We start from the raw sequence: 15,919 nt of genomic DNA, 5'->3' as shown, positions 1-15,919 counted from the left end.
TGCTAATCGAGTTGTTTTCAAAATTGTGTGCTTGAATTTTTGTTTTTTGATTCGAGTCAAGTCACATTTAAATGCAGTTTTTCCATGCCATTTCCATATCCGTTTTCCATATACACTTTTCGCTATACTTAAGCCGTAAAAGTTTTTTTACATTTCAATATTAAAGTTAGGGACAATAAATAAGTTATTATAAAATAAGAAACAACAGTTGTTACAATTTGAAAAGACAATTTCAAATGAGCGTCAGTTAATTGTGATTATTACAAATAATTTGAAAAAAAGTCTTAGCTAATGTATAAACGCGTTTTATTTTATTTTTATTTTTTTGTTTTTTTTTTTTCTCTAAGAGCTCATCGTCAAGTGTTTTGGCTATTGTTGAAAATTAGGAAACGCCTGGGCTACATTATAATTATAATACATTTAATAAACAAATTAGGAATTGCTTATATATTGTTCTCTATACTTTAGCACTGATATGCGAAACCAATGTTTCGTTGGTTTCTGTTTAGATTTTTGCTGCTGCTCTTGATTAAAATTAGTACAATACATTCGATTCAATTGACTAGATTTCAATGTGTGTAGCTGCTTTTGAATTTTGGTTTAAGTGCTGCTTCTTTTCTTTATGTTAATTACTTTTAGTTTTCTAATGGGAGGGAGTCGAATTGTGTTTTCTTTTGTGCCATGCGGTTCTGAGTGAATTATGCAAATAATATTTTGACTTATACATATTCAAAATTACAGAGTATAAAAATGATAATGCTCAATGAATCAAGTGCGCAAGTTGTGTTGATTTGTTCACGCTTAGGTAGAGATAGATAAGGGCGTTCCATTTTATGTGTGGTTTGTTCTCTCTGCTGCTTCTGAGTATTCTCTGATGCCGTTTTCCTCTGCTTATTTACATAACTAAACACTTTCGCTGGCGTCGCTTTAATGGCTCCGGCTTCAGCACCGCGCGCACCGCCTCCTCGAACACCTAAATAATTAGAAAATCGCATTGAAATAAAATTATGTATCCGTTGCTTAGGTGTGTCACTTACTTGCTTGAGTCCGCGCTGCGTCAGGGCGGAGCACTCCATGTATTTCACAGCGCGTATTTTGTTCGCCAGCTTCTGGCCTTGTTCGCGCTTAAGCGGCGTCAAACCCTGCTCGGCTAGGCCGCTCAATGTCTCGCGATCGTCACGCAAATCGATTTTGGTGCCTGAAAGCAAGAAGGAGGTACCCAAAGTCATGCCACACCTGAGAGCTAAAATCGCATCCACACACTTACCCACTAATATGATGGGCGCGTCTGGGCAATGATGTTTGATCTCTGGATACCATTTGGAGGTGACATTTTCGAACGATGAGGGGCTCGCAACGCTATAGCATATCAGGAAGACATCTGTCTGTGGGTAGGAGAGCGGCCTCAACCGGTCATAGTCCTCTTGACCGGCTGTATCCCATAGACCGAGCGACACTTGTATTGTATCCACTTGCATAGGTGCGGAGTAATTATCAAAGCTGTGCGGAAATGAAGTAGTTGAATACAAATATGATTAGCGAAGATCAGCGAGCATATGTGGAGAGTTCGGAAAAACTTACACTGTAGGCACATATTCACCGGGAAAACTGTCTGTTGTGTAGGAGATTAGCATGCAAGTCTTTCCGACGGTACCGTCACCAACGACGACACATTTTATGGGTCTTCCGGTTGACATCGTCGAGTCGTGACTGTATTTGCTGAATGAGCGAAATGTGAATGTGAGTGTGTTTTTCGTCAGAATATCTTGTTTTGAATGAATGCGTGCGCATTTAATTCAATTAATTAAGCTATACTTGAGGCAATAAACTCTATACTCAACTCTCTACATGTTATCTGACGGCGCAATGATATGTGTATATATATATATATACATATATCTGCACATACGAACATACATTGACAATTTAATTACTTTTAGTGCCGTGGCGAGTGTATACTTATATATGTATATTTATACATACGATCAAAGGCTGGCATCAAAAGGTGTGTCCCAGCCGCAAACATAATAAAACGAAAGTTTTATATACACTTCAGAGCCTTTTTTTTGTTTTTTGCAAACAATATTTACGAAAATAGATCATGATGCGGTAGAGATTGCGACACACATAGAGAAAATACGGAACACCAATGTCTAGATACCCTTACTTATTGATCAATATCTAAAAGAAAACCGAGAAAACCATAAATCCTTGTTTACTCGGAAGCCTGTCAGATGTACATATGATACAAATATTGCACAGATCTGGTCGCAAAAAAAAATTTGTGGCAAAAATAACAAAAAATAAATAAATATATATATGTACATATATTTAAAACATATCTCTTGGGTTGTAATGAAATACTATCCCTAAAAAGATGGTGCCAAATGTACATACATATGTGCGTAGCCTGCAGAATCTGATCGTAAATATTGATTTAACCTATCAATTGTTCATGAATACACATACATATGTACATATGTACTATATACATATATGTACATTATTTTCTACTTAGGGATGTCTCCTTCAATGCGTTACAGATTTCATCACAAAATTAAATTACTCTCTCTCGAACTCTCACTCTCTCTACGCACACACACGCGCGCACATACAACAGCAAAATGGCAATAGTGTCGTCGACAAGAGCCCTCGGGGGCGCCAATGAAGCAGCGCGTCTGAATGGGCGTCGAGCAAAGCTGGAGGGGCGGCAACAGACGAATGCGCCCAAATGTTGGACGGACGCGCATTGTTAAAAATATACACAATTAAGTACTAATAATGCAGGCGGTGGCAGAACTTGCGACCCCACCACAGAAAAGCGGCTGGGCATTAACCGTAGTTTGTAATGCCAATTCAATTACAGTTTAAGTGAAAAAGCAGCGGACATATCATTGCAGCCACATGCAATGCAAGTGCAGAGCAGGGCGCGCTGATCTCTCCCTCTCTCTTATTGTTATGGTCGAGCGCTGCTGTGGCGCTGGACATTCGTCACTTTCGCTCTGTTGTTGTTTTGCTCTCAGCGGGCGCCGCAACCGCAGACCGCTGCCAGCAGCTGCCGCACGTTCACATTTTGCGTGCAGTTTAGCTTATATTGATATACACAAGCAAATGTATATGTATATAACCAGGTTAATACCGTTTCTTAACTATCCTTTGTCTGCGGCGGCAGATTGGAATCGTGTATTGTAATCGAGCTGTTTTGTACTTTGCTTATATCACTGGTATTTGTATTTGTATGCAGGACACAGTCATGCACATGTAATGCGATGGCAAACACGCATACACACACTAACGTTTCAACTAACTTTAACAATATATTATTATTATTTTTATAAATTAATAATTATTTAGGTGGCAGCGCAGCGTTTGTATTTTCTTTAAATCTGCTTTTTTGTTGTACACCAACACTTACGCACACACGCGCGCACATACACGCCTTCTTTTGACAGCGTCGCTCAACTCTGACAAGCAGTGTTGCAATGCGCGTCAGCGAAATCATCGCTTTTAACGCTGCACAACACTCAAAGTTATTATGCTGGCTGAAATGAGTAAATTGTTTATTATCAGCCGTTTTACCAGTTGTAATAAACTAATTCAAGGCGCACTTGGTTCAAACTTGTGCAGCAAAAAATTCTGTCTAAGTGCTGCTAAATATTCGGATACGGGTCAAAGCGATGCACCAAGAGTATTGGTTGAAAAAGATGCCAACATCACATTGATTGGTATCAACAGAGAGCAACAGCGCAATTCAATTGATGCAGCAACCGCGGTGAAGCTAAGCGAGGCCATCAATCAATTTGAGGCGGATGACACGTCGCCTGTGGGAGTGCTATACGGCGTGGGCGGCTCTTTCTCGGCCGGCTATGATTTGAAAGAATTGGAAGCGGAGGCGCAACGCGGCAGTCTGAACTTTTTGCTGCGCCATGAGGGCTCGGTGGGTCCGACCAGGCGGCACCTACGCAAACCCATTATATGCGGCATCAGCGGTTTCTGTGTGGCCAGCGGCCTGGAACTGGCACTTCTCTGCGATCTTCGAGTCATGGAAGACACGGCTGTGTTGGGCTTCTTCAATCGGCGGTTGGGCGTGCCCATAAGCGATGGCGGCACCGTGCGTCTGGTTGCGGCCGTGGGCTATTCAAATGCTGTCGATATTATAGAGACGGGTCGGCGTGTATACGCCACAGAGGCACTGCGCATTGGACTAGTCAATCGAATTGTGGCCACAGGAACAGCGCTGGGCCAGGCAGTCAACTTGGCATTTTCGATAGCCAAGTTCCCATTGGCCTCGTTGCAGCACGATCGTAATGCGGCACTGGATAACGCCAATGTCTATTCTCGTCCAGGTTTTCATGCAGCCGTAAGCAACGAGATCATGAATGTGACTGCGGCCATGGTGACGAATATGCAGGAGGGCGTCAAGCGTTTCAAGACATGTAAGAAAAATGTATTATAAGCAGTTCTTTTTTAATAAATCCTTTCTATGCAGCTGAAGCAAAAGGCCCCAAAACGGATGCCTGGCACGTCAAGGAGAAGTCTCTACCGAATTGGGAGAGAGCCGAAATCGAAATAGAACAACTGCTAAAGAAGAAGAAATAACAAAATGGCAATATTCCACATCTCAAATGCATTTAGTGCAATAGCATGTAATATATGTAAATAAAAATGGTTTTTTATTGTTTTATTTTTTGTTGCTGTTGTTTGTTTATTCACATATAATATATTTTTTTTAATTAGTTGCAGACTTAAATCGTTTACGATTTGAGTTTTGAGTTTATTTCAATATTCACAACAATTACAATAACGAAATTTCCTTGAAATTAAGCCTAACTACAAAAAAGAGAGTAAGAGGAAAAGCACAAAATTTGTTTCGTGTGTGTATGTGTGTGTGTAAGAATGTTTGTTTCACAATTAGTTAATATATAAAAAATATGCTAGTATTAAGTACTCGTACACACATTCAATTTTTTTTTAAATGTTAGGCCAAGCGAGCTCTTGTTAATTTTATGTTTTTGTTCCAAGCGATTTTTGCTGTTAATAAGTACACACATATATGGATATATGTTTTTCTTTAATGGGTTTTTGCTTATAGGCTAAAAATTATTAACGAAAGGAATTGTTATTATTGCACTTAAGTCGAGAAAAACAAACGAAGCCCAATGCAAAAAAGGCTGCTGTTGTACAAACTAGTTTAAAAATCGACTGAAAAAATCGTTTTCATTCAGTTACGCACATTTCAATGCGCACACGTACGCACTTTTTGTTGTTTTTTTTTTTAATTCATCGTACATCATTAATGCTTAACATTTACAAATTTTTTTTATACTTAAGCCAAAAAGTTTGTCATACAAATATTGCACAAAAAATGGATCGGACTGTGAGTTTTGCACACCAATATCAAATTGCTAAACCTTCAATCAAGTGGTGGTATGAGTTCATATATCGTTTCGGATATTACATATGGTATTCAGAAACCTAAAGACCACAATACAATAAGTACATATACATATTTACAAATGAAAAAGCCAAGGCGCGCCTTCTGTATAAAAAATATGCATTATAAAGCAATTGCAACTTGCTGCGACGTTAGCTGGCGGCGTGCTATAAGTCCTATATAGTAATTTATATATATGTAGTTATATATATTTAATGCTTTACGGTAATACAGCATTAGGCATATGCTTAAAATCCAATTACTTGAGACGCTGTGTTACATTGGCCAGCGCCACGGCAAATGCCTGCAGCGCCGAGAAGGGATACTGAAAATCCAAGGTGTACGCATTGCCATCAATGCGTCCAAACTGCATCACCTGCAAAATATTAAGATTTTTATATATATGCTAAATATATGGTCACATACATATCGGTATAATACATATTCACTAAATATACATGTAAACCTTAATATACAGGCTTGACAGATTCGAATTTGAAGCCCATTGGAAACAAAATTAAAGATTCAACATAATAATATATGTATTAATAACAATTATGATAAATTATTCTGTTTTTGGAGGTATTAACGAAGCTTTACTTTTCTGCTCGCAAAACTGCACAATCGGATGGTATTTAATCTTCGGCATGCCGAATATAGCCGTTATTTTTGGTTAGAGCTTGCATTGGGTCCGCACCTGCTTGCCACGAAATTCAATTTGAAAATTCTTGGCGGACTCCTGGGTGACGCGTCCGCCAAAGTCCAGCTGATACACTTGGCTCATCTCGTTCCACATGGGCGCCTTGTTGTGCATCACGAACTCGCGGCGCACTGGCGCCGGATTGGCGCAACTGGCACTGCCATTTGGCTCGATCTTGCCACGTTTAAGCTGCACAGAGGAAAGCAGGTTATCTTTATGACTTGCAATTATTTACCAGCTGCAGAGCTCACCTTCTGGCGCAGCTGCGCCTTTTGGAATGTTTCCAGATCGCGATACTGCTTTCCGTTGCCATTGCCACTGCCGGCGCTGCCCATTTCCTCGCCGGAGCCATTCGTAAGATTGCCCTCATCGTCGGAGCTCTCAATGATGCTCGGCTTCTTTCGCTGACGGCGATTCAGGAGCGGCGAGTTGAGTATGTGGCGTATGGGCGAGTTGCTCTGCTGTCGCTTGTTCTTCTTGCTGGCCGCCGGCGAGGCGGGTGAGCTACGCGGCAAACGCTGCGGCGTCGATGGCGGCGTCAATCGACCCTCATCCAGATCACGCAAACGACTGATGATATTTTCGAGAGTGGTCAAAGCCTGAAATGGAAAGGAAGGTTAAATAGGATCTACAGTGCTGGATATATTGGATCTATATTGCTGCTAGAAATTGAGCAGCATATGTCCCATATGTCAGCCCAACGTTTAAACTTTTCTGAACTTTACGAGCACCGACACTGTTAAAATCTCCAAGATGTGCCTAAATAAAAGCTGTTAAACGATATTTATCGATTTACAGTAAACGTCGTTAGTTATCGATCATTTTCAATAGGCTCGAACTGCGTACGTTGTACGAGAGTTAGAATGCCAAAGTTGGTGTCTATAGTTTTTAAAAACACTGCGATAAGCTCAAAACACAGTTGCTTATTGCTTCGAAATTTATCGATTTCAGGTATATAATGCAAGTTATCGATAATTTTAAATCAACGAACTGCGACACAAAAACCTATACGTATATTTTGGTATATATGTATGTATATAGGTATTTTAATCGGAGATGTCCTCATCTGCCTTGATACACAAAATTAAACAACTCCTGCATACCCTTCTGGTCACTTAATGGTTACAGGTTATAATAAGTAAATCTAAATCGTTGCCCAGTTCTCACCTGCGTGTGCAGTGACACCGACGCCTTGGCCTCCACGGGCGTCGCCTCCACAGGGCCGCAGGCAACGCTGCCCGTTTCCGAATGCTGTCGCTCCAGCGTGCTGGCATTGCTGGCGCCCTGGGGCTGGCTTTGGCTGGGCGCCGGTTCCTTGCGCCGCCAGCGCACCTCGGACAGCTGTTTGACAAAACTAAAGCTGTTCTCCTGCTTGCGGGCGAGCAGAGGCGTTGAGTTCTCCGTGCTGCTGCCCGGTGCTAGCTCCTTGCTGCGTCCATAGCCAAAGCGATGTTTGCGGGTGAAAAGCGGACTGTCCGTGAAGCTAGTGATGACGTCGAAGCGTTTCTTGGGCGTCGGTTTGCTTGGGACCGCTACAGCAGCTGCCGGTGTTGGTTCCTTGGCGGGTTCCACAACGACCGTAGTGATCTCGTCCAGCGCCGCGCTGGCCGCCGGCTGACAGCGCTTGCAAATGCTAGCGGGATTCATGTTGTTGCGGCACTTGAAGCACAGCGTGTTGGCCGCGCTGCTGCAGGCGCTGCTGTCGGATATCTCCTGCAGCTTACGCACCACCTGCTCGTGCTCCTTGCTGGACAGTTTCGTTTGCAGCGAGAGCAAATCGCAGGAGTCCAGGCTCTTCGATTTGCCCGTCTGCTGCAGCTTGTGCCTGCGCGCATCCGCCTGCTGCTGACGCTTGCGAGTACGATTGCGCCGCTTATCCACCAGGATAAGTCGCTTGTTGGGCGCATCCTTGCGCAACGCCGACAAGGCCTCATCTGAAGGCGTTATGGCCACCGAATCCAAATAGCCCACGCTGCAGCTGCGCGTTATGGAGTCGGGAAGCGCGGGTGCTATAGAAACCACAGTCGGAGTGCGCTTCATGCTGCCGCTGGTGGCAGCTGAGGAATTGGCGGTGGCGTTGCTGCTGCTGGTGGTGGGTGTTGGCGACTGCGTCTCCTCGTCTATGTAGAGCATGTCGCGACGCTTCGTTGTGGAGCTAGCCGGCGCTGCGCACTTAATAGCTCGTGCGTCCATGCGCTCCAGATTTAGGTTGAGATTGAGAGGCACAGGATTCACATGACTGTTGGCGGAACGTACCGGCTCCGACATGAGCGCGTTCTTCACCTGCACCACATTGTTGGCATAGTCCGCATTGCTCGAATAGGACATCAAGGTGGTCTGACCGGCGGCGGGCACGGCGGGCCGCTCGAATATGATGTCCGAGGGCGCCACCGCATTCTTGGGCGATTGTAGCGTCGGCACGGAGCCGTCGCAGTAGAGCGGCGAGATGGCATGCCGGGACTGGCAGCTGGAATTGGAGCTGGAGCGGCTGTAGCTGTTCTTGAAGCTGCTTATGGTCTTGGGTCGTGTGAGATTCTTGCTGCAGCTGGCAACAGGCGCGGCACAGGCAGCGTTGGCGGCACCACCGGAGCAGCTGGCGGGCGCCTGATGCAGCAGCACGGTGGTGCAGGAGCTGCCGTTGGCATTGCCAGCCGCTTCCTGAGATTCATTCGAGGAGTCATCGTCATAGCTCTCAGCACGTGCCAGAGGACTAAGACCCACGGAGGACCCACCTCCGCTGCCTCCATTCACAGTCAGCGTGTGCGTGTTCTTGTGGCGCGCCAGTATGCGATTCGGGCGCGGCGACATGGGCGCTATCGGCGGTGCGGAAGCGCCGCCCTCGTTAAGCCGACGCAGGGGCATAATTGGTGGCTTTAGAGCGGCGATCGCTTCCTGAGTAGCGCTCGTTACGCTCACATGAGGCACTAGCGCATCCGTGTTGTGATTGTGATTGTGATTATGATTGTAATTATGATGATGGTCCTCCTCGTCCTCGGAGAAGAGATTCGGATTGAAGCTGGGATCGGGCCCGGTCGGAAAATCATCGCGCAGCTCCGTTATGACCAGCGTCATTTGACGCGGCTGCAAATGCAGTAGGGACGTCTTATAAGTTACTTGGCCTAAATTGGCTGGGACGGTTTTGGCAAGTCCATGGATCTTGAATTTCGTGCCCCAAATATTGGAGGTCACCTCCACCAGCTTGACTTCCTGCTTGGAAAATATGTGAAAATTAACGCATGCAATTCCAGCTTATCGGACTTAACCGCTCGCATTCTCTCTCTTTCTCTTTCTGTCTCTCTCTTACCTCGGGCAGTGTATCCACATAGGCCAGCTCATCGAGGCTATCGGGATCGTTGCCCCCACTGCCACTGGCCGCACGATCTCCGTTCTGCTGACGCCGCTTGGCGCGCACGCGACGTTTCCTGGGTGTGCGAGGCGAGCCAAGGCGGGAGCGCTCATCGAAATCGCTGTCGGAGGAATCGGTGCGTCCGCTGTTGCCCGTCGTGGTGGACTGACTTGATCCGGAGCTGCTCTTGGCCTCGGCTGCATATTGGAAATACAGCGAGTTATCTGGAAAGTGCAATTGGGTTTAGCATTAAGGTTAAGTGTGCTGCGCGTGGTTCACCATACCATTGACCTGGGGATCAAAGATGACAAACTCTGGGCGTATTTTAGAGGTGCGCTTGCCCTTGAGCAGCGGTACCAGGCCGCCCAGATACTCCAAGTAGAGCGTATAGCAGGTGCCAGAGCTAAGATTGGAGTCATCATCGTGACGTATCATGGTACAATGCAGCCGCGTCGAGCAGAGCGGCGGACGCGACACAAAATCACGCAGCGACTTGAGATCAGGTACACAGCACTGCGTGCGGAAGGAACAGGGATTAGAATCAGCTGAAAACAATTGTAGCCTGATGGACTTACTCGTATGGTTTGAGCAAACAGATTGCCAATGAGCGACTTAATCCTAGAAGGCAACGGCAGCAGCGGCAACAGCATCTCGGAGCCAACGCTCGCCTGGATCTGCAGCCGGCAGAGCAGCTGGAGCGAGGCCACACGTCGCGAGACCCAAGCGATGTGCACCTGGGTGCCCGTGGCTATGAACAGTCGCTTGTCGTTGTGACCCCACGTGATGGCCGAGACGGTGGCGCTGCTGCAGGGTATGTGCGCCTGGTAAAGGCATGTGCCCGATTCCGTATAGAACTTGACCAGATTGTTATAGTAGCTGGGCGTGGCCAGATCCTCCAGTTTGCCATCCAAGCCCAAGCCAGCGCTATTGTTGCGCAGTGTGCCGGCGACGGCGAGCAGCTCGCGTGAGTTGCTCCATTCCATGACCATGCCCAGGGCGCCATTAAGGCAGGTGTTGATATGTGCGGGTGAGACGTCGTCAAACGACTTTAACAAATAGATAAATCCATTCTGGAAGCTGACCGCCAGCACAAAAGAGCGCTTGGCTAGAAAGCGAGAGAGGGGGGGATATGTGTAATTGATTGATTGACTGATTGATTGATGACCGACGCAATAGATATTTCAATCGATCTGCTCAACGAGTTAGACTTTCTTATTATTTAAGTTAAATGGAGAATTAAGCACAAACTCTTGATAAATCCGCTTAGTAAACTATGTATACCCTATATATTGTAGAACAGTTTTCTTTTACTCACCGGCATTTGTTACACCGGGCTCGGCTTCCTCGCCCTCCTCCATTTTAAACTTCTCGCAGGACCAGGCCATCGATGTGATGGGCACATCGTTGGAGAGTTGCACCTGCGACACCATTGCACCGTGCACATCCATGACAATCACCTGACCCTGGGTGGTGCCAAAGTAAACCTGCTGATCATCGGGCGTCCAAATGCCGCACGTAATGGTCGACTCCAGATTCAACATGGACGACCAATAGCGCTGGCCCGCGACAGAGCCGACCAGGACGAAGCCATCCTGATAGCAAATGAGCGCCATGCGACCATCGTGTGACCAGGAGAAATGCGTGACTGGTGTATTTCGATCGTTGATCAACTCAATGGACCAACGGCCCTCGTATTTGATCCACACAAAGATAATGCCAGAGCTGTCGCAGGAGGCGAGCTTCTGATACGGCTCATTCCACTTGACAAGTATTACCTAAAAAAGACCGTTGTTGGGTCTTGAGAGATTCAACCAAAAACTTAAAGTGCTTTGCTTACGTCCGAACGATGACCTCGCAGATTGTAGTTGGTGCGCAGTGGATAGTCCATGTTTTTGCGGCAGTGCGAGGTGGTGAATGTGACGCCCACAATGCCGCGTATATTGCCGGTGGCCAGCCAGCCCTCCTGGTAGTAGTTCGTGCGGTTTAGCTTCCAGCCCTCATCCTGTAATGCAAATAAGAAAAGGAATCCAAATCAAATTGAGTATCCTTTGCGCACAGCTGCCGTCAGGATGAGCTTGCCAACTCACCCAAGCAGCCGCCAATTGACAGTCAAATGTGCACAAATGCGCCTGTAAAATAGATTATCCCGCTGGCAGTAGGTGCCTTTGACTGCCGTCCCACTTTGCAACACACTTAACTGACATTTGTAAGCACTCAATATGCTGCTTTTAATACCCTGTACTCATAGAAGGTGTTAAAAAGGGTATAACTACAAGAATATGCACATGGTCTTAAGGTATTTAGATGTTACCTTGTTTTTATCAACAACTCTCATGATAGACGGCCGATAAGAAATTGTCTAAGACTCTGAAATACATTTTACTACAGGGTATTTCTGGGTAAAACTTTTTTTTAGCCTTTATTATTGATCTATATTCATGCAAATACATGTGGATAAGTATAAATAATTTCTTTGTCTATTTTGAAGCTAGGTACATGGTATTTATAATCGAGACACCTAACACTAAAATAATTGCTTGATTATTTGAGGACTTTAAACTTGAAGACAGTTCATCCAGTACAGTAAGAGATACCGAACTTTAAAAACAGTTAGAGGATATTGAGAACTGAATACAGGGTATCATTTAGTCATGCATTGCCTATTAGAGCATGTATTTTTGCTGTGCATATAAATGTATATACCTAAGTGACAAGCTCTGATAGTTAAGGCACTTTTGACTCGAAAATAGAGTATCTTATAGTCGAGCATTGAGGTTTAAAGTATTCTTTGACTTTCTTGCTGAGAAGTCTAGAAGACACATGTGTGAATGTGTACAAATAGACGTGAGATCATTTGAAAACTGTGACAGGGTTTCTCCTAGTCATACATTTTCAACAATTCTTAGTTGTAAATCGTAGTCCATGCTTGCGTATATAAAATTAAATAGACACCTACTATTTAATTTCATATACACCTGAGCATTTGAAAAACAGCTCGAGAGGCTCACAGCTTATTAAAGGGTATATCTAATTCGTGCATTCTTATTTAAAGTAATGATATGAATTTCCACCATTTTGTGTACAATTGTATACGCATTTGGATAAGCTTAAGGACACTTGTCAGCTGACTATTGGGTATTTCCCAGTCGAGCACTTTTGATAAACTAATTTAAACTTATTTCTCCATCTGGCACTTGAGCTGTTTATCTGCAGTATTCAGACTGCATTCACAATTTATGCCTTTGGCATCAGCCGCACCTTCCCCCTCCCCCTCCCGCCTCTCTAACTGGCACCCACGCGAAACACCCACTGGGACCCACAGCAACCAGCCGCACCACTCGTCAGATTGTAGACTCCAACTTTTGAGCGGCTTTTGCAATTTCTCTGCTGATTATTTTTCACAAAGTGTGGCCTACATTTGAGCGCCAATTGCTGGCAGGTGATAAGCTGCAAAGTTCAGTTTTCATTTCAGGCTGCGAAGCCCCAAGGAACTTGACTGGCCGGGTCGGGCCCATTGGGCTAATCCCCGCTAAGCCAAAATGGTCAATATTATTATCTGTATTTCTTATTTTTTTTTAAGACCAAATCCAATTTGCGAGGCATAAATTAAAATGCCAGTAACAACAATTTATTTCGCAATTTCCGCTTGGCCAGCTGCGAAGAGTGCATAACTTTTATTGATTTCAGGTGGGCCACGCCCACACACACACACGCCTTAATTGGTTTACTAGCTCGTTTGATGCCCGCCGCTGTCAAATGCAATTACGTAATGGACATTGCCTGGATCTATGCGAACCCTCCCCGCTACCAATTGGAATTTGCGCACATTTGCGTTAAATGAATTAAAAAAGAAACAAAAATGATAATAAAACATTTTCAGCAAACCAATTGCCGCATTTTGTGGCACATCTCAACGTGGCGTTCAACGACGGCGCCCAATTTTAAAGCGCATTTCTTTGTGGAGAGTGTTATTAACCTTTCATTGGGCCACTTGAAGACAACGTCTGGGCCATCAGCGGCCTCTATATGCGATACAAAGTATGTAAGTATATCTGCATTTAATAAACACTTGAGACAAAAACATTTAAGAAATTTCAGCTGAGTGGTCTCAACTCCCAGATGCCCTGTAAGCAGCTCTAATAAATGTACATGAATCACAATGAAGTTGTTCAATAATCTAAATTCATATTTATCGGCATGTAATCACATTAAATATACACAATTTATAGAATAAATTGAACATGTCAAGATTTATAAGTATAAAATATCTTTTATTCACTTGATAACTGCGAGATTTGTATTAATATCATACTTTAAAAATCGGTAAGAAACTAGCTATAATAGGATCTGTATCCCAAATTTAAAAGCTCTAGATCACTTAGTCTTTGAGATAAGACGGACTTAATATTATAGTAGATAGATAGTATAGGACGTTTAAGCATGTGATAATTATGCACTTTTAAAATAACTCGAAATAAGTTGTTGAAAAACCTGAATACCAAATTTCGTAGCTCTAACTCACATGGTCTCTGAGTTTGGCAATGAATTGATATTGCTTGATGTTCAAGTATTTATCTAGTTATAGCTGGTATTATACTGCTATATCTGTACCAAGCATATTCCCGTAACTCGTAGTTTAGTTTTACAAGTTTTAAGTTCATCCGAAAGAATAAGAATATTCATATTAGAGTTCCCACCCATTTTCCGAACGTGAAGATGAACGTTTGAAAATAAGTGAAAACAAGTAATAATAATAAAAAAATAATTATAATTATTAGAAATATCCTTGAAGAAAAGTTTGAAAACCTTCGTTTTAAACCTTTTAAGCACAAATTTAATAATTTAACGATAAATGGTTCGCAAATCAGCTTAAAACCGATCGAAGGGAACCAGAAAATGCTTTACTCCATAGTTTTCCATGATGTTCAGCATGAATTTAAACATTTTTCGATGATTCCATTTGATACATGATTTATCCAGTATGTCGAAATAATGGTTTTTTTTACATTTCCATATAGTTTGATAAAGATATAGAAAAGAGATTTCAAATAATATTATCAGATCGTATTAGCTTTACACCCAATTTACCACATTTGTGCAGGGTATTTGGGGAACACTTCAGTTAAATACGTTTCCACAAGCTTGCAGATATATTCCGACATTTTCATGGCCATTTTATGGCCGTATTATTGCCATGGAGCAAACCGGCATTTCAATATTCAGTATTCGGCAATATTTTTAGTGCTCTTCAATGTTTATTAAGCTCAACTAAAATGTATTCGGCAATATTTTTAGTGCTCTTCAATGTTTATTAAGCTCAACTAAAATGCACTCGGGGTAAATGCAGTCGACATGCAGTAAATTAAAATATAAAGAGCAAAAAAACGATTCCGACATATCAAAATTTTGTTACAATTTGATCACGAAATTGTTTGAAACAATATAAAGTAAACATGCGCCTCAAACGAAGCATAGCAAGGGAAACGGAATGAAAAATCGAATGAAAAGTTGTTGGGCCACAGAAAATGTTTTAATCGCTGGTTCAATAATCACTTGATGTGGCCTTCGGGCGCCTTGGCCAGTTTTCTGCTGCCGTTGACAACATTTAATGCAATTTTCATTAATGCTGTAATTGAATTTCATAAACAGGCAGCCGAGTCCCAGCCAAGTTGAAAGTTGAGTGGGCGGGTTTGGGAGGCATATCTTGCCTAGGCGTTGACAGGCCATCAGCTGGTCGCTTTATGCCACTTGCCACTTGCCACTTGCAACTTGTTAGCTTGTTAACAGCTGCCACATCGAAGTGCAATGCGGAAATTGCTTTGATTGCAACAGCAACAACTTCCGTCCCAGCATTGTCCCGGACCTGGCTAAACAATGGGCAGGCTCTGCGGCAGATTTCCATTTAGATTTGTTGCATAGTTGCACAAATTTCAATGCAACATGCCCCAAAAACTTTTCAATGCAGGCCAACTGCAGCAAATGGTTTCTGTGTGTATGTAGTTTTTGGGCAACAACTGCTGCATGTGGCATGTTGCTCTTGTTGTTGTTGTTGTTGTGGCAGCCATAAATTGCGGTTGTGCGGCAATATCAATGTTGCCCCCTCATCATGCTCCATTTCAAGCGCTCAGCACACACAAACACGCATATTTTTAATTAATTTAATGCAATTTTCAATATAAATAGCTCAGCTTTCTCTTTGTGTATTTCTCGCTCTCTCTCTCTCTCTCTTTCTCTCTCTACAATATATCATATTCCCTGCAGGCAAACGCTTGTTTATTTTATTAAGGCTCAGGGGGACAATTTCATAAATTCGCACAGAACAAATCGGAATTTAAATTCTTAAAAGTTTAAACTTAATTAAATCAATTAAACAATATTATTTTTTAAACTATTGGTTTCACGTTGCGTATACGCAATCAAGTCTTTAAAGCTTTAATAT

General features: G+C 43.4%; 3 protein-coding genes across 5 annotated transcripts in view; 1 reads left to right on the top strand and 2 right to left on the bottom strand.

The window, feature by feature from the left end:
* Window positions 1-289: 289 nt before the first annotated feature.
* Mtl (Rac family small GTPase Mtl) lies at window positions 290-3,363 on the bottom strand. 2 transcript variants are annotated; one of them, XM_064697171.1, is made up of 5 exons: window positions 3,140-3,363; window positions 1,582-1,719; window positions 1,268-1,500; window positions 1,038-1,198; window positions 290-973 (listed from the first exon to the last, which is right to left on the bottom strand). In XM_064697171.1, the coding sequence occupies exons 2-5, from the start codon at window positions 1,695-1,697 to the stop codon at window positions 896-898; spliced, it is 588 nt and encodes a 195-aa protein (XP_064553241.1). In that variant the 5' UTR covers window positions 1,698-1,719; window positions 3,140-3,363; the 3' UTR covers window positions 290-895. The 2 variants fall into 2 exon arrangements, with proteins under 2 accessions (XP_064553241.1, XP_064553243.1); XM_064697173.1 differs by having other exon boundaries at window positions 1,582-1,730; window positions 3,142-3,363.
* A 136-nt stretch (window positions 3,364-3,499) lies between these two features.
* On the top strand, window positions 3,500-4,684 carry LOC135438734 (probable enoyl-CoA hydratase). Its single transcript, XM_064697170.1, has 2 exons — window positions 3,500-4,436; window positions 4,490-4,684. Exons 1-2 carry the CDS (start codon window positions 3,536-3,538, stop codon window positions 4,597-4,599), a joined length of 1,011 nt encoding a protein of 336 aa, XP_064553240.1. The 5' UTR covers window positions 3,500-3,535; the 3' UTR covers window positions 4,600-4,684.
* A 69-nt stretch (window positions 4,685-4,753) lies between these two features.
* The window catches only part of Tusp (WD40 superfamily protein Tusp), a 40,674-nt gene continuing 29,508 nt past the window's right edge, over window positions 4,754-15,919 (bottom strand). The window contains exons 3-11 of one of the 2 annotated variants that reach the window (XM_064697153.1): window positions 11,318-11,482; window positions 10,796-11,255; window positions 10,056-10,585; window positions 9,765-9,993; window positions 9,439-9,704; window positions 7,302-9,344; window positions 6,386-6,733; window positions 6,132-6,323; window positions 4,754-5,810 (exon numbers count right to left, since the gene is read on the bottom strand). In XM_064697153.1, the coding sequence (XP_064553223.1) occupies window positions 5,694-5,810; window positions 6,132-6,323; window positions 6,386-6,733; window positions 7,302-9,344; window positions 9,439-9,704; window positions 9,765-9,993; window positions 10,056-10,585; window positions 10,796-11,255; window positions 11,318-11,482 (4,350 nt within the window). In that variant the 3' untranslated portion in view covers window positions 4,754-5,693. The remainder of the gene's footprint in view (window positions 5,811-6,131; window positions 6,324-6,385; window positions 6,734-7,301; window positions 9,345-9,438; window positions 9,705-9,764; window positions 9,994-10,055; window positions 10,586-10,795; window positions 11,256-11,317; window positions 11,483-15,919) is intronic. The other variant, XM_064697154.1, reaches the window with a different exon arrangement.

This window comes from Drosophila montana, unplaced genomic scaffold, assembly GCF_035044405.1.
Source record: "Drosophila montana isolate Dmon_TW-CO22-7 unplaced genomic scaffold, ASM3504440v1 contig_3848_1, whole genome shotgun sequence".
Taxonomy (NCBI): Eukaryota; Metazoa; Arthropoda; class Insecta; order Diptera; family Drosophilidae; genus Drosophila; species Drosophila montana.
The sequence above is the reverse complement of the archived record's forward strand: the minus strand, read 5'-3'. Positions and strand labels throughout refer to the sequence as shown.

Coding starts and splice junctions, on each gene's coding strand:
- Mtl (XM_064697171.1), bottom strand. CDS start 1,697: ATGTCAACCGGAAGACCCATAAAATGTGTCGTCGTTGGTGACGGTACC. Junction 1,501..1,581: donor GGTGAATATGTGCCTACAGT/GTAAGTTTTTCC, acceptor ATTTCCGCACAG/CTTTGATAATTACTCCGCAC. Junction 1,199..1,267: donor CGCGCCCATCATATTAGTGG/GTAAGTGTGTGG, acceptor TCTTGCTTTCAG/GCACCAAAATCGATTTGCGT.
- LOC135438734 (XM_064697170.1), top strand. CDS start 3,536: ATGCTGGCTGAAATGAGTAAATTGTTTATTATCAGCCGTTTTACCAGT. Junction 4,437..4,489: donor CGTCAAGCGTTTCAAGACAT/GTAAGAAAAATG, acceptor CTTTCTATGCAG/CTGAAGCAAAAGGCCCCAAA.